General features: G+C 38.9%; 1 protein-coding gene and 1 pseudogene across 1 annotated transcript in view; one reads left to right on the plus strand and one right to left on the minus strand.

Moving 5' to 3' along the window:
* Stim2 (stromal interaction molecule 2) overlaps window positions 1–21605 on the plus strand; it is a 126137-nt gene that overhangs the window by 55753 nt on the left and 48779 nt on the right. Inside the window, 1 exon segment of the mRNA XM_037209035.1 lies at window positions 21068–21182. Coding sequence (XP_037064930.1) covers window positions 21068–21182 — 115 coding nt within the window.
* LOC114690911 lies at window positions 11830–13399 on the minus strand (annotated as a pseudogene).

Consider the following 21605-nt stretch of genomic DNA (forward strand, 5'->3'; position numbering starts at 1 on the left):
CCTGACTGCTGTGAAGGTCTGACCAAAGACCCCGCTTTCCTCTTGTGCTTGGTGATTTTGCTTTTTGTCAAATTCTGCCTTCAACTTTTCTTTGTATTTTCTCTAAGAAAATATGGACATACAATTAATGTAGAAAAGATATAGGTGTATATTTTGTGGAGAAAATCATTTGTTATTTTTGAAATAAGGTGGTTATAATCTAGATGATTAAGAACTGACTCAGATCTTAATAAAATATTCTAGTATTTTATAGTTATATCTAGACATTTTAATTTAACTGTGAAATTCCTATCCTGCTCCAGTGTTTAGTTGGGTACTCAGCCTCTTATGTGTTACTGTGACCAATTTAGAACTCATTTACTGAACTTCGGCTTTAAAAAAGATTCCATGGCCGGGCAGTGGTGGCACACGCCTTTGGGAGGCAGAGCCAGGCGGATCTCTGAGTTTGAGGCCAGCTTGGTCTACAGAGTGAGATCCAGGACAGGTACCAAAACTACACAGAGAAACCCTGTCTTGAAAAACAAACAAAAGACTCCATGAAGCTGGGAGAAAAGTGGTAGAAAATGTAGAAGGATAGAGTTGGAGGGGAAGGAATTGGGGGTGGATTAGGACAAGCTCATTATACATGTATATAAAATTGTCAAACAACATTCTGAAAAAGAGTCTCCCAGAGCATTTATTACTGTATATCTGTGTGTCCTTCACAGCAATCACTGTAGGAGAGAAAAGATTCTTTGTAACCTTGCCATTTGTTTCTGTTTATGGTATCTTAACCTCTCCCATACAGTTCTGATTTATTACAGCAGGCTCTTTCTTGAGTCTGCATTTGTTAAAGGTCATTTGAGAAGCCCCTTTAGTATTTAATAGTTCAGTTACATGTAGACTAAGTTGGCCCTTTTGGTTAAGTACGAACATAAACATGTATATATAGTTTTTGTGGAACTATGAGCTTAAAATGGTAAATTCAAACTCAGAAAGAGTGGATCTGAGATTTGTTAAAGAATCAAGAACTTCCAGAATCATTTTCTGGCATTAGAGAACAGTAAAACATTCAACTCAGTTTATTTGCCTCTTTCTATGCATGACCACAACTTTGCTTTAACTAGGAAATCTTTTTTGCTGCCTCTCAGGTTCTTTCAGTTTAACTTAAACCACATGCTAAATATACATTTTCATTTAAAAAATAATTTCACATTCCTGTTTCATTAATTTTTAATTTCCTCCAACAAGAATTTCCCACTCAACAGTGTTACAGACTCGCAGGGGCAGAGGCGTGGGAGTGAATCAGGGCTGTGCATCTGGCCGTGACAGTTGCAGCCTGTCTGTACTGCTGGTCCTGTTCCTCTCCTCCCCCTCTGAGGATGCTCAGGACCACAGCATGGCACTGCATTTATTTTACATAATACATTTCTGGAGAGTTTAGCACACGTTCACATATTGTTGCGTTTTATAGAAGATGTCTGAAATTGAGTGTGTACAGAAACATATTCCACGAATGAAATGCAATGATGTCTTTGTGTAATATTACCAACACTAGTCTTTTATTATTGTTATATAATAGTCATATAGATTTTCGTTCAAACTGATATACTTTTAAGAGTGAAAGACAGTATCACGGCCACTTTATTACATTCACCATACAGCTAATCCTAATTCTGCTTTCTGTTATACTTAAATTTTCAGTGTTTGCTCCCTTCCTAAGTTATTATAAATTAGTCTGAATATTAAGTCAAGTTTTTTACTATTTGAATTTATATGATTACTCAGAACCTTTTCATCTGGTTCAGTTTTCTCTAGTAACATGGAAGACTTCCACAGAAAGTTAATTGTGTATGTGGGTGTATCTGTGCATGATACACATATAGCTGTGTGAGCATATGTTTAGAGGCCAGAGGACAACCTTGGATATCATTTCTCAGGAGCCATCTACTTTGTTTTTGTTTTGAAACAATATTTCTCATTGATCCAGAGCTCACCAATTAGGCTAGGCTGGCTGGCCAGCTACCACCAGTGAGACTCTTATTTCTGCCTTCCCAGCAACAGGATTACAGTTGCAGGCTACCATGTGTGGCTTTCGTTACGTGGGTTCTGGAGACTGAACTCAGGTACTTGTGCTTCTCACACCTCAGACAGTTTAAATGCTTTTTCCCTTCTTAAAGTTGTCATTTTTTTAATTCTTTAGAAATAATATAGCTGCATAATGTTTTCTAGAGTAAAACACTGCTCATTAACACTTTCATTGATTTTATAATTTTGTACTTTCTTAGACCCCAAATTTATTTTTTTCTTTCTAAAATTGTCTCATCTTTATTGAGGTCTAATTTGGTGTATTTATATTTGGACACACACATAGTTAATATGTAGAGTGATTTGATGCACCTCATAAATATGTCCTAACATTTCTTTTAAATAGTATTTAAAAAGATATAGTGATTTTTTTAATGTTTTGATTTTTATTTTATTCTCATTTTTCTTTCCTATCTTTTCCCTGGTCCTATAAGAGTTTAGTAAATGTGTCTGATATTTGATCATTCAGTTAAACATAATACACCGAGTATTTTGAAGTTCCTGTTCAAATGTAGTACTATGCTAAGTATAGAACACTGTGGACATGAGTATAAATAACTGAGTTTACCATCTAGTTGATCACATGCTGTCATAACTGTATAATAAAAAGTACATTCTGGCAAATTACATACTAGGAATTTAAATCAACCGTGGAAATGGACTATGTTTTAGGGGAGATAATATCTGTGTGTTTAGGAGTGTCAGACAAAGCTTGGTATAGAGCCTGTGTTGGACCTCGTGAAATTAATGGCTGTAGTGTTTACAGACTTGGCTGACATGTAGGACATTCTGTGATGTGAATTAGGATATAGAAACAATGATAGAGGGAGAGTGATGTGCTGAGTTTTCCTAGGGAAATGGTTTAGTTTGTTGGGAGTGTTAGATTGCCGAGACCAGGGCGGCAGAGAACAGGATGCTACCTCTTCATTTTTTTATCTCCTTCTCTAGTTTCTTGTACCTTCAGTGTATGTATTCTGTAGGAAGTTTTTGTCATTAGGCTAATTCCCTTTTTAGTTTTTAGAATTTTATGCAGGCCCATGGATTTAATTATCACTTCTATGTATCTTAGTTTTTTGAACTTCTCTCTTAAAGAGTGGTTCTCAACCTTTCTAATGCTATGACCCTTGAATACAGTTCATGATGTGGTGACCCCAACCATAAAATTATTTTCATTGCTCCTTCATGACTGTACTTTTGCTACTGTTATGAATTGTAATGTAATATCTGATATGCAAGATATCTGATCTGCGACTCCTGTGAAAGGGTCCTTTGACCCTCCCCCCCAAAGTGATCACGACCCACCGCTCTAGAATATTTCTTTCACATTTGATCTAGTAGTATTTCCAACTCCTGTCTTAGTTGCTAGCAAAGTACATTGTTTTCTTTTTTAGAAAGTGTTATGCTGACTCAGTCACTATCTGAAAGAAAGTGTTCCTTATGGTTTTGGTTGTGAGACTAGCCTTTAACAACTGATCTATCTCTCCAGCCAACCTGGTCTACAGAGTGAGTTCCAGGAGAGCCAGGGCTACGCAGAGAAACCCTGTCTTGCAAAACCAAAAAAAGAAAACGTTTCTTGTTCTCTTTTAAATTAGGTGTTTTTCTCACTTGCTTTATCAGCTTAGTTTTCCTCTCATGTTGTAGTCTCATCGCTGCCTTCTAACTTCTCTGAGCTACTGAGTTTACTATTCTATCATTTATAGCTGGCTTGACCATTGCTAGTCTTCCTTTCAAATCCATCTTGACTCTTACTGCTTGATAAAAACATTTTAGAGTATTATACTTTGTTATTTTCTCTTCTATTTAAAAACTTACGTCAAATCTCCATAGTCCAGTGGTCTGAAACTTTGATGAGCATCACAATTTGTAGCACAGATGGCTCAGCCCACCCACACTCAGTTTCTTTTTCAATAGATCTGGAATGAAATCCAATAATTTGAGGTTCTAATAACTTCCCTGGTGATGCTGCTCCTGCTGCTCCAGTAGCCATGCTCTGAGACCCACTGCCATAGTCTACCAGATACAGTCTAGACTTTTTAGTTTTGCATTCATGGTCTTTTATAGTTAGGTACAGTCTACCTGTTTGTCTAGTTGTGATCATTTACTATACAGCTTCCTCCATCTTCTTTTTACCTTAACCAAGATGAATTATTGACAGCTTTTTATATATACATCTTTTATTTCTAAGCCCTGTACTGGCTAGTTTTATGTCAACTTGACACAAGCTAAAGCCATTGGAGAGGAGGGAACCTCAATTTAAAAAATGCCCCCTTAAGATCTGGCTGTATGCAAGCCTGTTGGGCATTTTTTTCAATTAGTGATTGATATAGGGGTATCCAGTCCATTGTCTGTGGGGTCACCTCTGAGCTGGTGGTCTTGTGTTCTTTAAGAAAGCAGGCTGCGCCGGGCGGTGGTGGCGCACGCCTTTAATCCCAGCACTCGGGAGGCAGAGCCAGGCGGATCTCTGTGAGTTCGAGGCCAGCCTGGGCTACCAAGTGAGTTCCAGGAAAGGCACAAAGCTACACAGAGAAACCCTGTCTCAAAAAACCAAAAAGAAAGCAGGCTGCACAATCCATGGGGACCAAGTCAGTAAGCAGCACTGCACCATGGCTTCTGTATCAGCTCCTGCTTCTAGGTTCCTGTCCTCGCTGCTTTTGATGATGAGCTATGATGTGGAAGCATACAATGAATAAACCGCTTCCTCCCCAAATTTCTTTGGCCATGGCATTTCATCACAATAATAACCCTAACAAATACAAGCTCACAGAGGCATTTTACGTGTGATTTTTATTTTGCTTGTTAAAAGCACAGTCATCTTAGGGCTGGGGATGTAGCTCAGTTGTAGCTTTTGCTTAGCTTGAACCTTGTAAGATTAATGTTAGTTTTCAGATTTAGTACAGGTAGAATCTCAGTATAAATCCTTCTTTTTCTCTATTATTTTCCATCACTATTCTTCCAACTCAGAGTTTGGAGTGGTCCTTTGTTTTGAACTGTATTACTGGTATTTTTATGTTTTTAATTTAGCTTGATCTGATTTCCAGTCTAATTCCCTTCATCATGTATTCTCTTTTACTTTTATCTAGCCCACGTTTGTTACATAGTTACATGTGGTGATTGACGAAAATTGATCTCTTTAGGGTATAACATACTGCCTAAAGAACGGCCATTTCCTAAGTATTATTGATAAATAATTTTCATGTTTGAGGAACTAGTCTATAGTTACTTCCCTGAATCTCACTGGTAGATCTGTTTAAATTCCACCCTCCAAAAACCAAGTGGTAGATACGCCTAACAATTGCACTGTGTTGCAAAGTAATGAGGTCTTTTAAAGATTAATTTTCTTAAGCATCCAAGAGAAGGAAGTATCTTTTTAGTAGATAAACTTTTTTTTTTGAGGTGAGTAAAAGCTCATGATTTTATTGTCTTTATAACAAAATCAGCTTAGAACTGGATTATTGTTGTTATTTGGTCTTTGGTCTTTTGTGCGGGTGAGAGGAGGGGGGGCGCCATTCAGCTCCCAAATAAATCACACCGCGGAGGCTTATTCTTAATTATGAATGCCCGCCCTTAGGTTGGCTTAATTTCTTGCCAACTTTTCTTCACCTAAATTATCCCATTTACCTTTTACCTCTGGGCTTTTCTTTGTTTTTTTTTTTTTTAACTTCTGTAAATCTTACTCTTACTCCATGTCTTGCTGTGTAGCTGGGTGGCTGTCCCCTGGAGTTGTCCTCCTCTGCCTGCTAGTTCTTAGCTTTCTCCTCCCAGGTTTCTCCTTCTATTTATACTCTATGCTTCTAGCCCCACCTATCCTTTTTCCTGCCTTGCTATTGGCCAGTTCTTTATTAGACCATCAGGTGTTTTAGACAGACAAAGTAACATAGCTTCACAGAGTTAAACAAATGCAACATAAACAAAAGTAACCCACCTTAAAATATTGTACTACACTGGACCACTTGGCCCTTTCTCTTTTTTACCATTTCCCAGTTCAAAATGCTCCCATCTCTTTGCTGTGGGATGGTCTGTATGTCAAATCTGTTGCCTGATTGGTCAATAAGTAAAACACTGATTGGCCAGTGGCCAGGCAGGAAGTATAGGCGGGACTAACAGAAAGGAGAATTGAGAAAACAGGAAGGCGGAAGGAGACACTGCCAGCTGCCGCCATGACAAGAAGCATGTGAAGATGCCAGTAAGCCACAAGCCACGTGCCACGTGGCAAGGTATAGATTTATAGAAATGGATTAATTTAAGATGTAAGTACAGTTAGCAAGAAGCCTGAGCCATTACGCCAAAGAGTTTTAACAATATAAGTCTCTGTTTACTTGGTTGGATCTGAGCGGCAGTGGGACTGTCGGGTGACAGAGATTTGTCCTGACTGTAGGCCAGGCAGGGAAACTCTAGCTACATTTCTTACTAGCCAGCACCCTCTTAGATCTGCAGTTAGGCTCAACACACTCAAGTCTCAGCACAGTCTTTTTTGTAGTTTTGGCCTTTTTGCAGAAAATAGGCTTAGTCTTGCCTACCCACTGTTTCCTGTCATAACACTGCTTTCCCTGGGCATACAAAGAACCATTGCCCTTCCTTTACTGTGTCACTTTGTGGGGCTGGTGCTTGCCACATTTCTTGCAGAATGTCTGGCAGGTCTTAGGAACATTCACCAAGTTGGCAGGAGTGATATTGGCACCCAAAGAAAGACAAGGCCTGCAGTGGGAGTGTATAGGAGGTCTAATCGTCTGTCTTTGTGAGAAAAGTCTCCTAATTTCTTAACGTTTATCTTGTGTGTGTGTGTGTGTGTGTGTGTGTGTGTGTGTATGTGTGTGTGTGTGTGTGTGTGTGTGTGTGTGTGAGCGAGCATGTACACACACTACTGCACATGTGTGGAAGTCAGAAGACAATTCGAGATAGTCAGTCAGTTCTTTCCTTCCACTGTGTGGGTCTCAGGGATTGAACTCTGTCCCATGGGGTTGGTGGCAAATGCCTTTCCTCACAGAGCTGTCTTACCGGCTCCAAGTTTCTTCAAATCTTGATGACTTAGGTCCCTTTAAAAAAAAGTATTCTTTGAAAATTTCATACTTAACAGTAATTTGATCACATATCACTATCTCCCTCTATTACCCCCAATACTCCCTACGTTTTTGATGCATATTTTACATACAACTTAATACAGGGATTTTAGTTCAGTAGTTTCTGAATTTTGAAGGATAGACACATGTTTGTATCTGTGCACAGTGTAATGGTATAGATTTTAGGTATACAGTTTGAAAAATCTGCCGACTTGTGTATCTGTTGCCTGAACTAGATATATATTTCAATCCTCACATTATTTTACTAGAAGACAACAGAGATAAAATTTTGTGTTTTGTAATTGCTTATGTATCATTGGATGGTAACTTTTCTCTACCTCTGCATCTAGATCTTATTCCCTTATTTTGTGATGTGTTTAAAACCTGCTGGTGATCTGATCCTGACCAACGATGTTAGAATTGTCTCATTGCCAGAGGCCCTGTAGCCATTGAGAACACACAAATGACATTTGTGTTTATAAACTGTCTTCTTTCTATGTATTGTGCGTTCTGTGCACGTTTTTCGCAAAGCAGCACCATCCCTCATGTGCTTATCCCCTATCTCCCTATTCTAGGACAGCTCTTAGAACACCTCTTCTCCTCCAATAGCTGTGTTTCCCCTTTTCTCCTGAAACCTTCCCGTCTGCCTTATTGTAACCTTCCTTCTGTGTAAACATACTGAATAAAAACATTGTTGAATCAAATATTCCCTTTTGCTCTTTGTTCCTCTCTTCCTCTTTGAGTACAACAAAATCTCTCTAGGAGGACATGTGTATTGTTTCTCTTGGGTTTTGTTTTGAATCTACCTAGACTTTTGCCGTTGTTACTTGGTGTAGCTCAGTTTCAGCTGGACGGACTAACTAATGAGCACCCTGAAATGCACTGTTTCCCTACCCCCTGACCCCATCTCTTTGCTTAGCCCTCGGTGCTGGATTACCAATGCCTGTTGGAGTGCATGACTTTAGGCGAGTGCTGGGAATTCTAACTTAGGTCCTTACATTTACACAGCAAGCGTTTTATCTACTGAGCCATCTCCTTAGCCTCTCCCCAAAATTTTATGTGCCAGAAATCTAACCTGCCCTGGAAGTTTTGGGAGGCCAGGCATAATCAGTATTAATTCACAAGGACTCTCCTCTCCTACATGTTTTAATGTGGGTGAACAAAAGGACATGGGTGGGCCCTTGCTAAGCCACATGAGGATGAAAAGGCCCTCATCAGATTGATCTTAGATTAAGTACTGTCTAGAAATATGAGAAAGTCTATTTATCTTTATCATCATCAAAAATTTTTCAAATTACTGTTCTTGGACACTTGGATACAGTAGTAGAAAATAGACTAAAACAAGCTGTTTATTGGATGGAGGCTCTTGTCCGTTCCTTAAAGACCCTGGGCAGTGCCTGATTCAGTTCTGTGGTGGTCTTGGGGTTTTCAATAAGTTTCTAGTGGGTCCAGGTAATACCTCTCTCCGTTAGAAGTTAAGAGAGTATGAAAATGTGTATCATGGGCTCTGATAACAGTTATTCTGTTTTAAAAATACATTTAGTCTATGACAACTATCTAGACCCTGAATTAAAAATATCGTCAAGTAATTAGTCATTAAATTTATGTAATTTTATTAATTATCAACTGTTGACAAGTTTTGCTTTTTTAAAATTAAGGGTAAAGAGATTTGTATTATTTTTAATTTTGCATTGATTTGTCTAACGAGTCTTTTTGGGGAGCAGCTGGCATAGTCACAAGCTTTTTACTTTTGTAATGTTACAGTGGCGGCATGTTACATAGTTGTGTGAGTATTGCTGTATGAGGAGTTCTAAGGAGTTGAAGAGCTTGATAAAGGACAATGATGAATTAACACTTTTGATTCCTGTTACTAAAGCTGCCTTCAAAAAGGCCCTTCCAGTTGTATTCCCACTGAGGTATGAATATGTGGTTTTGTACAAAATGGATAAATCACATCCTTTTCTCAACAGCTTTGTTAAAATATCATTGGCTTAGGATAAATTACATGTATTTTCCTACATAGTTAACTTACCCATATTTTTTAATCCTTTTGGAAGATGGAGAATTCTATCTATGGCCCTCTTCATCTGCCTATAGTTGGGTTAAAAACAAAACATTCTTAACATTCTTGTAGTCAGGACTCCTGATGCTGAATTCTGTTAGTGTTTGATTTCTTAAGTTCTATTGCATTTTTATTTTGACTTTTTTTTTGATGAGAGTTCTAGATTGGCAGTTTTTTATTTCATATTTATTTGTGCTGCTCATGTGTTTTCTGCATTATATTTCATCTGATGAAACACTTGCTGTCTTTATCTCCTTCATCTGAGAAGTATGCCTCTCCCATCTCTGGTTTCCTTTAAGACTTTCTGTTTGTGTCTGGCTTTAGCAGACACAGAACATAGACTAGTGTAGTTTTCTGATAACTGTTCATTTAAGATACTCTGCAGCTTTGCTATGCTTTTGTTTGCCATACTCAGCCATAAATCTCTGTTTTTCATCCAGTATTTTGTGTCAAAAATAATGACCTGGGTTTTGTTTTTAAAACTTTAACTGTATATGCCTCTATTTAACATGCCTACTATATATCTTAGCTTATTGAATATGTAGGCGATGGCTATAAAACATTTATTTTAAATTATGTGCATATGTGTGGGGTATGTGTACATGAATGCAGGTACCTTTGTAGAGGCCAGAAGAGGGCATCAGAATCTCTGGAGCTGAAGGTACAGGAGGTTGTGACCCGCCCATTGTGGGTATGGAGCTGAACTCAGATTCTCTGGAAGAGCCACATGTGTACTCAGAACTTATGGAAGAACCGTATGTGTACTTAGCCTCCGAGTCACCTCTCCAGCCCCTGTAATCTTTATTGCATTAAAAAACAAAGCAAAATATAATTCTCAGCTATTTCACTTTTTAATTGATCTTGAATGATTGATCTTTGAGTTTTGGCTTCTGTCCAGTAACTGGACTAAGTGCCTCATGGTGTTTTTTTTTTTTCTTCTTTTTCTTTTTGGGAGACAGAATGACTCTGTGTGTAGTGCTGGCTGTTCTGGAACTAGCTCTGTAGACCAGGCTGCCTTGAACTCACAGAGATCTGCCCGAGTGCCGCATGTTTTAAACATCATCTTGGGTGCAGGATATTGTGATTTATAAATGTTCCCAAGCTTTCTTTTTGGGCAAAGTTACTTGGAGAAAGTTTAATTGGTGGGTATGAGGGGGGAGGCACTCATACTTAGAACAGTTTAGGTAGAATCAGTGTAGAGTTCATTTCAGGGTTAATATTCTTCAGTAATAAAGTAAAGCCAACCATAGTGTTCTCTCTGGTTAGTTCTGTATTAGGAGGTTTTTTTCACTCTGATTGAAATGGGCACTGTGCCCTCCTTGTGTGAGTACTAGAGAACATTGCTCTCTCTAATGTTTTAGATTAATTTTTTTCTTGGCTTGAGGAGATTCCTCACACGTGTGTGTGGAAGTCAGTTCAAGGCACAAAGAATCCTTTCTAGATGTTCCCGCTCACTCTTAAAACACAGTCCCATAGTCTCTTGAATCCTTTAGTCTCCCCAGAATCCTATTGTATATCTTTACTTGAGAGCAATGACTTTATTCTTTTAGCTTCTTTCTTCCTGTATGTAACATGTTCTAGAAATTGTTTCTGTAAATTTAGGACAATTTACCCCATTCCCTGAGCTACCAAAACGATTGATTCTGGTTTCTCCAGGATCACTATCCTTTTCTGCTTTGTGTTCAATGTCTTAAAAATTGGTGTCCATACAGTTTGCCTGGTATTTTAGTTGCTCTGTGTAGGAGGATGCTAAATCTAGTCTCTAACTTCATCTATACTGGAAATGAACATTCTGACTTACCAGTTTTAGCAAGTAAAACATGGAGGTCTAAATACGTAATTTCTCCTTAAATATTCACAAGTTAATTCTGAATAATTTGGTGTATTATTGATGCTGTGCTAATTGGATATAATATTGACTTATATGTTTACAGAAGTATTAGTTTGCATAAATTCTTTTTTGGGGGGCATCATAGAAAAGCAATTTATTCCATTATACAGTTACACACTCTATTTATTCCACACTTACACAGTTAGTCATGGAGAATAACAGGCCCGATGCTGAGACAGGTCAGCCAAAATGGAGATGGCATCAAAACATGGTGGTCAAGGACTAACCCCTAAAAATGCAGCTCTTATCAAGGATTAATTTAATTTTAAAAACAAAGACAAACCAGCAATTCACTCTTTCTCAACTTGACAGTTCACCAGTGGTATGACTGTCAGTTAAAAACATACACCTTACAATTTGGTGGTCCCAAGTTTTTTAACACACACACACACACACACACACACACACACACACACACACACCAAAACCATTTTACAGAAAGGAAAAGAATAATATGGAAACTGCTCAAAACATACACTAATGAGCAAAAATATAAGGGGAAGGAGGAACGTGTTGTCTTAACTAAAGAAACCAAGACTCTGGTTTACATAGGCACGTGTGCATCATGCAAAGCCAGGTGTGAGGACTTTAAACTCTATGACTTGACTCTCCCCTAATTCCTGAATAAAAATGACATCTTGCAATAGTTATACTCATGGCTCAGACACCTACCTCACTTGACTCTACTCCTTATCCACTCTGGCCTCTTACTTGAGAATCTGAAAAACTTGAGGCTATAGCTTAAGAAGAAAAATAATCACATGTAATATGCCCCATTTCTGAAGCTGCTTTAGACCTGGTTTGTTACTAGAAAATTCCTGAAGAAAAATTTAAATATAAGTCTGTGGCTTTGTTGAATTAAGTCCCCAGTTAAGATTAGAAAACCCCCATGGTTTGGGCTAGTAGTATTGTTGGTGGCACCTATTGTAGCCGGAGAGCTGAACAAAGTCTGTGTCTCAAACCAGTGTTCAATCCTTCTAGGGTTCAGAGGACAACAAAGGGAGTCTAAAGCACAAGTGTAGACATGTCTAGCATCCTTGTCCTTCTGGATCCACACTTCCTTCAGGCTCTTTATCATTATAAATGTTCTCTGCCATCTGCCACACTTGCATGACATTGTCTTCTGATACAGAACAAATCACCCAAGGTTCTTTGGGATTCCAGGAGAAATCAGATATCTTGGCAGTGTGACCACCATGAATAAACAATAACTGTGATGGGCCATCTTCTGCATTTTCTGGGGGTTGTTATTCTCCAATGTTACTTAAATCCCAGACATTTAGCCTATGATCAGTACCACTAGAAGCCAAAATAGTCTCATTGTGAGGTGACCACTGAACTTGGAATATTTCATCCTTATGTGATTCAAAGGAATGCAGCTTGAGTTTCAGATTTCTCAGATCCCACAAGGCAACTAGTCATGTCAGCTGATCCTGTGGCAAGAATGAACTTACTATAGGATTGAAAAACAGGCAGTTCACTTCAGCAGTGTGAGCATTGACTGAGTGGCTTGGCTTGGAAGTATTGTTTGAACAAGTATCCCAAATCATAAGTTTCTGATCATCAGCAACTGACCCAAACAGAGACTCATGGAGCAGATGCCAGGAAACGTCCTCTACTACTGCTGTATGCCCTGTAAAGATGGTCTTTGTATCTACCACTTTGGAACTGCACTGATGTCCCATAGGCAGATGGTATGGTCATCTGAAGCACTACGTAAGTGCCCACTGAGATTTGGATTCCAAGAAAGACCATAACCTTCCTTCTGATGTTCAAGGAGACGCAAATCTGGGTTGGGCTTTCCAGAAGGGTCTGGTTTAGAAGGATGCTTTGTGTAGTCAAAAGCAAGCACATCACTGGATGGAGTCTTTGTTGCAGTGATGCAAGGGTTCTGGGGCATGTACCAAGCCATGTTTACTTCTCCTTCAAGGTTGATCTTGATTTCTATTTCAATTTTCCCACTGACAGAGCCAAAACCTCCAAATTCTCCTTTTTCACTGTCATAGTGTGATGCATCAAACTGAGCATCATCATTAGGGCATCATCATTAGGGCTTCATCATTAGGGAGCTGGACACTGGCTATCACCAGGTGGTTTTGTTCATCAGATGTGTGTGTTCCCAGGACAAGCCGATGAGTGCTGAAATCTTTCCCTTCAGGCCTGTTTACATCTGGAAGCCACTGGGCAGTTAAACTGGGCCACTCCAGGGCATGGGTCATCATCAAATCATAAAGAAAAGGGGTGTTCTTCATTGCATAGAAGATCACACGTTCTTCTACTGTGTGGTCAAAGGCAGCTTCCTTGTCAGCCATGGTGGCAGAAAAGCCGGGAGGGGTTGGGGGGGCAATCCTGGGGTCATGCGTTGCAGGAGGGGCGGGGAAGCTATGGGCGCTATTCTAGTTTTCATAAATTCTAAGATGGCAAAAAGACAGTCAAGTTAGTAATATGGTAGCTCAAGAATCCTGGAACTTAGGGCCAAAACCTAATGGTAGGTTTTGATGAGCTCCTAATGCCAAAGACTTTGGTACATTTCTAGTAGTAATGCTATCTACTTACTGTAACATTCATACAGCAGCAGCCCCCACCCCCTTTGCTGGAGGGGACATATTTCAAGACCTCCCAATGGATGTCTGAAACAGCAGATAGCATTGAATCCTATATAGTATATTTTCCCTGAACATACAGACCTATGGACAGAGTAAGGAACTGATAACTCATCATAGATTTCAGCAGGGTCATACAAGTTTCTCCTCTCAAGGTGAGAGTTTTCTTACTTTTTCACTAAAGGACATACTTTGTATCTCCTTTTGGCTTATGTGATTTATTGGTATTGCTAGTCTTCTCTTTGGGGATATTATCAAGTATAATTAGGCTTACTTGAACACATCAGTGCTATAGTAATACCAAAGAGTAGACTTGATTACTGAGATAGCTTCTGAGTAACTAATGGGTAAGTACTGTATACAGCATGGATACTCTGTACAGCTAGAAATATTCACAGCCTGGATAGAAGAGGAACATCATGGTGAGCCTTCATCACAGTACTCAGACCAGTCAGTACACAATTTAAATCTTATATATAATTAGTGAAACTAAAAAAGCAAAACTTGAGAAAAATGGGACCAACCTGTTAGTATGTGAAAATACTAACAATTTTTCAACATGCCACAGGTACTCTTTGGCTAATCAACCCACTGTATTAATATATTTCAGAAATTCACTTAATACTAATGAACTTATTATAAAGTAGAAAAATCTGAGTCAAGTCACTGTTACGGGTTCTCTTTTAAAATCTCTCTGCCTCTGTTGCTCTATCTTTTGTTTTTTGTCTTTTTGAAATAAAAACACAGATTTGATCAGTCTTCTGTTTATATGTTTGGACTATTAATTTGGTGTTTTTTTCTAATGTCATTATAGTATCATTTTTAAGTTAATGGACAGATTAATGGAATTATAGTCAATTTTGTTAGATATTTTGGATTGTAATTATAATATTGGGGAGGAGTCATTGATATAGATCATATACTGATAGATTCCAACTCAAAAACATTGTATTTCTCAAGTTTCTTTGTAAATAAGTCACTTGAATCATCTATCATTTGTCTATTGACTGGCCAATGGAATCATTATTATAAATAATGGTTAAGGTCTGACCTAACTTTACTAGTGTTGATAGTAATTATGAAGCCTCTTGGGTCTGAGTGCCTCTGAAAATAGAATTTGAAGAAGTCATTCTGGTGTATTTATTGCAGGTAAGCTGTGGCTTGGCTAACGGATTTTGAATTTGGGTAGCTCAGGGAATAGGAATAAATGTTCTGAATTGGTACCACAGGAATAGTGAGTTAGTTTGTAGTGGGTGGAGTAAAGTTATGCTTGTGTTAAAGTATAAGCTGCACAAATGATTTTCAAGTTTTTGTTAGCATTGTGTTTAAACATCTGAACTTAGGAACTGAAAGCATTTTTTTTTCAGATTTTTAAATAATTTTATCTTTTGTTACTAGTTTTGTGAAAACATACTTCACTTTGTGTTCTTTTGTATTTTTAAATTATACATATTGATTGACTGATTGTGTCAACACACCTGTGACAGTCATGGGACAACTTAGAGAGTTCGGTTCTCTCCTCTTCCTTGTAGTTTCTGGGGGATTGAAATCAGGTTATCAGGCTTGGTGGCAAGTGCTTGTGTTTCATCTCTAAAAGTGAGAATGTGGATGACGAGATGACTCAGCAGGTAAAGGCACTAGCCACCAAGCTTGATGACTTGAGTTTGATCCTGGAGCTCACATGGTGGAAGGAGAAACTCCTTCGAGTTTTCCTCTGAAGCTCTATGTTCACACTGTGCCATGTGCATGAGTGTACACACAAATTAATAAATATAAAATAAAGTGGGCATGGTAGTAGTAATGTTTTTGATGTACATCTTTTTTCTGAGATCCTGTACTAAGCTCTTTTCATATTGCTTTCAAGACAGGAAGACCCTGCAGTTGTTTCTAAGGAGCCTATCTGCTTTAAGTAACTCACTTATCAGACCTTAAACATTGGTGATTTTGATGACAAGTGTGCTTGTAAAATTCTCTCTGCTTCCACCATCAGTGAAAAAGCTGTAGTTTTCTTCCATATCTAAGTCTTACATATTATGGTTTAGAATATCTGAAGCGGTATTCTGTAATATTAGGAGTCAGGGTTTTATAAACATCTAGTAGTCCCTCAGAAGTTACCTATACAGTCAAGATGAAATTCATTTATTCATGCTTTTTCTTGATACAGGGTTTTGGTTGTAGCCCAGGCTGGACTCAAAAACAATGATTCTCTTTTAGCCTTCTGAGTACAGTGGTTATGAAATAACATGCCCAGCATTTATTCATATTTCACTAATACTGATTTATTTACTTGTGTTTGCAAAATACTTTTCTGTGCACACTGTGTATACATTTTAAATTTACCTTTATAACCATATGTGGGAGGCAGTTTTATTTCTCTCCTTGCTTGGAGTAGCAATAGGAGACTAAAGAGAAGTTCAGTAGCCTGCAGATGTCTTGACAGTGGTAGAGTCAGATTTTGAACATATATCAGATCCCAGAGTCTAAGTGAGTTACTGTTGTGATAAGTCATGTCTCTAGGGTGTTGAGGCTTCAAGAGGGTCCAGATTTGTATAATGGAAGTAAGAATAAAACCTGTGCAGTACAGGAACTGAAAGTAGGAAGTCGTTGAGCCCCGGGCAGCTTGTGCTGTTGTCCTCTCTTCCTCTCTGTGGTTTCCTCTGCTGTTGTCATTATTTGGTCTTGCATGTTTATGGGCTTCATCTGTTTGAATTAGCACTAGGTCCATTGTGACTACTGTAGTATGGTACTTTCAGAACCACAGTAGCTAGAGTTTTCCTGCCTGGCCCACAGTTAGGACAAATCTCTCTCACCCGCCAGTCCCACAACCGCTCAGACCCAACCAAGTAAACACAGAGACTTATATTGCTTACAAACTGTATGACCGTGGCAGGCTTCTTGCTAACTTCTTATAGCTTAAATTAATCCATTTCCATACATCTATACCTTGCCATGTGGCTCGTGGCTTACTGGCGTCTTCACATGCTGCTTGTTATGGCGGCGGCTGGCAGTGTCTCTCCCCTCAGCCTTCCGCTTCCCAGAATTCTCCTCTCTCCTTGTCCCACCTACTTCCTGCCTGGCCACTGGCCAATCAGTGTTTTATTTATTGACCAATCACAGCAATTTGACATACAGACCATCCCACAGCAGTTATCTCCTTGAAGATCTAGAGTCATGGCCAGGAAGCATGGGTTTTCATGATTTTAATTGTAGTTTTTTTGTGAGAAAACAATTCTGCCATTCTTGTATAGTTACTGTTTTTTATTTTTTGGTGAGCTGTCCTCCCGTCAAGTAGCTGTGGAAGTGGGTGACAGAGTGAGAGGAGTGACTGAGTGTGTGTATGGATCTTTATGAATTGAGTAGTTCCTGGGGAAAGGGCTGCAACTAAGTAGAGCAGCCAAATAATAGTTTTAATTATATATATGTTAGATTTTATTACGGCAGAGTAAAAAAAAAAGCCCAGCACAGATACCAGATGTATATTATAGTGCAAAAACTGTAATTAGTTTATGATATGACTTCCTGCAGTTAGATATGTAAAGCGGTCTATTTTATTGTTAATGGTACCGAAAGAGTTTACTTAGTAGAATCTTGTGTGGGAATCTCTCTGAAAAGCATATTAAATAGCCAGCCATTCACAGAGCACTCCTTGATTAGTGTTGTCAGCTTACGATTTCTTGGAGTAGGTTTGTGGGATTGGTATCTATACCACGGATGCTGTTTACTTAATTGAATTTAGATTCTGCTTTCAGATTTCTTGACTCACGGATTTCAATAAGTTAAAAGATAGTTGTCTTTTGCTTATGTGTTTTTGGTTATTTATGACTTTTCAAAAATCTGTGTTGATGTTCATGACTCCTGTTACCATCAAGTGCTTGCTGTGCAACTAACCCACCCTGCAGCCCCCACTCCCCACCCCTGGGTCGGGTCCATCACCTGGACCCAGACATGGCCATCAGCAGCAGTTTGGGCTTAGCTGTTACTATTGCCCTGGGTGGCAGCATAGGCATCTCAGATTGGCATGGGCCCAGCAGCAGTGTGGTCCCTTGGCTCCAGACATGGCCATCAGCAGCAGTTTGGGCTTAGCTGTTACTATTGCCCTGGGTGGCAGCATAGGCATCTCAGATTGGCATGGGCCCAGCAGCAGTGTGGTCCCTGGGCTCCAGTATAACCCCAGATGATGGACCCGACCCAGGGGTGGGGAGTGGGGGCTGCAGGGTGGGTTAGTTGCACAGCAAGCACTTGATGGTAACAGGAGCCATGAACATCAACACAGATTCTGGCTGCGGTAGGCCATGAATCTCAGACATGGCCTCTGGCCAGAGCCCAGATGTTACCATGGCCCTGGGTGGCAGTTCAGGCTACCCCAATCTGTATGACTCTGGCGGCAGTATGACCCTTGGACACCAACATGGCCTCAGGTGTCAACCTGGGACCTGGGCATGTGTCCAGCCTTCAGTGGTAACAGGAGCCATGGACGTCAATGGAGATGTTGGCTGTGGTAGGGCCAGAGACCCTGACATGGCCCTCAGCAGCAGCTTAGCCCAGAAGACACCATAGCCCCAGACCACAGAGTGACATGGTCCTAGCAGCTGCTTGTCCCTTGGACTCCAACATAGTCACAGGTGGCAACTCAGAACCCAGACATCCTTGTGGCCTTTGGTGGCACCATGGGCCATGGACATCTGCACAGATCCTGGCTGAGGTAGGGTCATGGACCCAGACATGGTCCCCGGCCACAGCCCAGGCCCAGCCAACACCATGGCTCCAGGTAGCCGCACAAACTACCCAGGCATCGCTCTGCTGCACAGTGGATCATTATTTTTTTTTTTTTTAAAGCAAAAGTATTTTTTGATAATTCTAGGAAAAGTACAATTCCATATATTTAGTTTTTACTTAGCTTTTTGTTTTGAGACAGGGTTTCTCTGTGTAGCTTTGGATGTCCTGGAATTGTCTCTGTAGACCAGGCTAACTTCAAACTCAGAGATCTGCTTTCCTCTGCCTCTCAAATACTGAGATTAAAGGCATGAGCCACCACCACTCAGCCTACTTAGCTTTCTTAAAAATGATTATTTTATTGTTTTGAGAGTTTCTGGGACACCCCAAACAACTCTAGGGGAGGTATCCTACACTTGAAACTAAGGTTATTTGGCAACATATGGCTTTTTGGAAGAGTGTTATATCCTGTAGGGGAACTGCAGTTAAATGCTTGTAGATAAGTTTCTAAATGGTCTTATTAAATAAAAGACATGGAGACAAATATAGGGGTGAAAAAAACACATAGGAAGCTTGTGAAACAGTAGGTTTCCATATGACTTCAAACATTCTTAGTGCTGTTATCATTCTCCCTGTCCCTCTCCTGCCTTCCCCTTTGTCCCTCTTTACACTTAAAACTTCCTGTCAGTTGTTTTCTCCTTCCCCTCTGTATCACCAGTGTTCTACCACCCCCATCTCCCTTTGATTTGTTAAGCACGTGCTTAATATATAGTCATAAACTCATTCTGTAGTTTCTCAAATATGAACTAAGTATCACATCTCATCTATATGGAAATTAGCTTATTTCTGAAACCATAGAACCATCCTTTTCAGTTATTAGTGCTCGCCCAGTGAATAGAAGACATTCTTTTTGATGTGTATCTCGTAAATGGAACAGTTGCTCTTTGTTCCAGCTGACTGGACTCTTTCCAAGACTGACTTCCTCTTTGCTCAGTCTATCATCATGGTGTTCAGCTCGAGATTCTCTTCAGCTCTTGGACCTCTTCCAAGATGGGCAGTTTCTAAGCATCTTAGGTGTAGTGATCCCATCTCCCCCAAATATTATACTAGATTCTAAAGATATCAGTTAGGAAGGATGGCATGAGGCTAGCCAGAGAAGCCCCTTTAACTGTACCTTTACAAAAAGAAGTTTATAAAACAAGACACTAGTTATAGCAACAGAAGAAAAATAATCTAAAGTGAATCTTTTAAATCACTGCTTTTCAAGCTAATTGATGTATGGCCAGATTTTTAATTCCCAGTCTCATAATAGCAGGGTCTATACAGCTAACACATTTGCCACATGTTTGGCTCAGATGCTTTGAAAGTGTTATCTGATCACTTCTACAAAGGCTCCTAAGTACTCACTCTCCATTTCTATACCTATAGTAGAAGAGTGTGAGTAAGCTGTCACCAACTAGTCTGTTGAGGTCACTGTAAATAGTGGTGTTGATCCTAAAAGCTGAGCATTGAAACTTGCAAAGGTAAATGATGTACTTAATACTGTATAACTGTTAAGTATAGCCTTACTCTAGTCAAACCAAAATTTTGTCATGTCTGAGATGATGTTTATTATTAATGTATAAAAATAAGAACTTTGCTTCTAGAGTTTAAGCCCATAGGGGCTTGACTTTCTGTATTTGGATTTCTGAAACAGTCTATGATCTACTTTCAGAATCAAGGGATAGTCAATACAGATACAAGTAAAATAACAAAACAAGGGGAAAAAAAATGTTGAGCAACAATTAAAAGTGATACTGATAATAATTTAAAGTATTCTATTTGTTTCATATAATTAGATGAGATCGGGCGCGTTCAGGGTGGTATGGCCGTAGACTTGTTTCATATAATTAGAATAATGGGTTATTTAGAGGAAGTTTGAGGAGATAAAAACCTGAAAAATTGTCAGGGATAGCGTTGGTGAATGATTTATAGGTATAATAGCCTTTGCTATTTATTTGTTGGACAGTGGGAAAGAAATATTACAGTCCTGGTTAATTTTTAGAAGAGATTAATTTTGCTGCTTTCTTTTTAAATATTGTAAAGTATGATTTTAAGGATATATACATAAGTTTATAAAATATACTAGTTGTGTCATTGTAGCCCGCTTTCCTTGAATAATGGCTTAGATGGTAGAAAAACAGAACTATGGTAAAGTGATTGAGATTAGTGTGAGTTGTGGTTGGAAATAACTCATCACTGTTTATGTGTCAAAAGGTAATATTGAGCCAGTAGTAACTAAACTACATGCTTGATGATAGCCAGGGCTTTGGTCTCAATACTTGTTCATTGTTTTAACCCTGGGCATGTTATTTAACCTCCATTGGCCTTGGTTCCCATTTATAAAACAGAGTTAAACCAGTGCTTTCCTTACAGGTCCATCATGAAGTTTAGAAACAGTCTGTGTGTGTGCATGTGTAGTCTCTGCACAGTATAAATGTGAACTAATATCTACTGAGTCATGAACTTTGAATAAAGTTACACTACCTCTGTTCTCATGATTGGAAGACATTTTGTAAAATGTGTTTAACGGTCATGAGAAAGTGGTTTTAAAATACCATTTTTGTTGTTTTGTTTTAGTTTATTGGACTAAAGGATTTTACTTATGTTTAACTTAATGTTTTCTCTCTTATAGTTTATAAGAGAAGATATGAAATATAAAGATGCTTCGAATAAGCATAGTCATCTGCACAGAGAAGATAAGCACATAACTGTTGAGGATTTGTGGAAACAATGGAAAACATCAGAAGGTAAGACTATGCAGTGGTGTGGAGTCTTGCTTGTCTGCTGCTGCCCTGCTTGGCGCTGGCAGCCTACTAATTGCATATAATTTTAAAGAAGTACTGTAAGATCATATTTCTGTGAGAATATTTACATTAAAATTTTTCTTAGATCCATTAAAGTTACAGGCTGTTTTTAGATAATTTGATATCCTGTACTAGACTAAATAACATAATGTCTATTTGAGCTCATTGTGTGAGCTATTAAATGGTATTCTTATAAAAGTTTTATCAAATTAGAAAAAAGAGAGAACTGAAGTTTTCTTTTTAATTGTGAATAATGTCTAAAGTCTTCAGGAGCCCAGGAATTTTAAGCTTTTCCTGAAGTTCTCTGTAAGCCCTGATAATGCTGTAGTCTGCCTTGTGCTTTAAGGCAATGTTCTAAGACCTCCA

Source organism: Peromyscus leucopus, chromosome 10, assembly GCF_004664715.2.
Source record: "Peromyscus leucopus breed LL Stock chromosome 10, UCI_PerLeu_2.1, whole genome shotgun sequence".
Taxonomy (NCBI): domain Eukaryota; kingdom Metazoa; phylum Chordata; class Mammalia; order Rodentia; family Cricetidae; genus Peromyscus; species Peromyscus leucopus.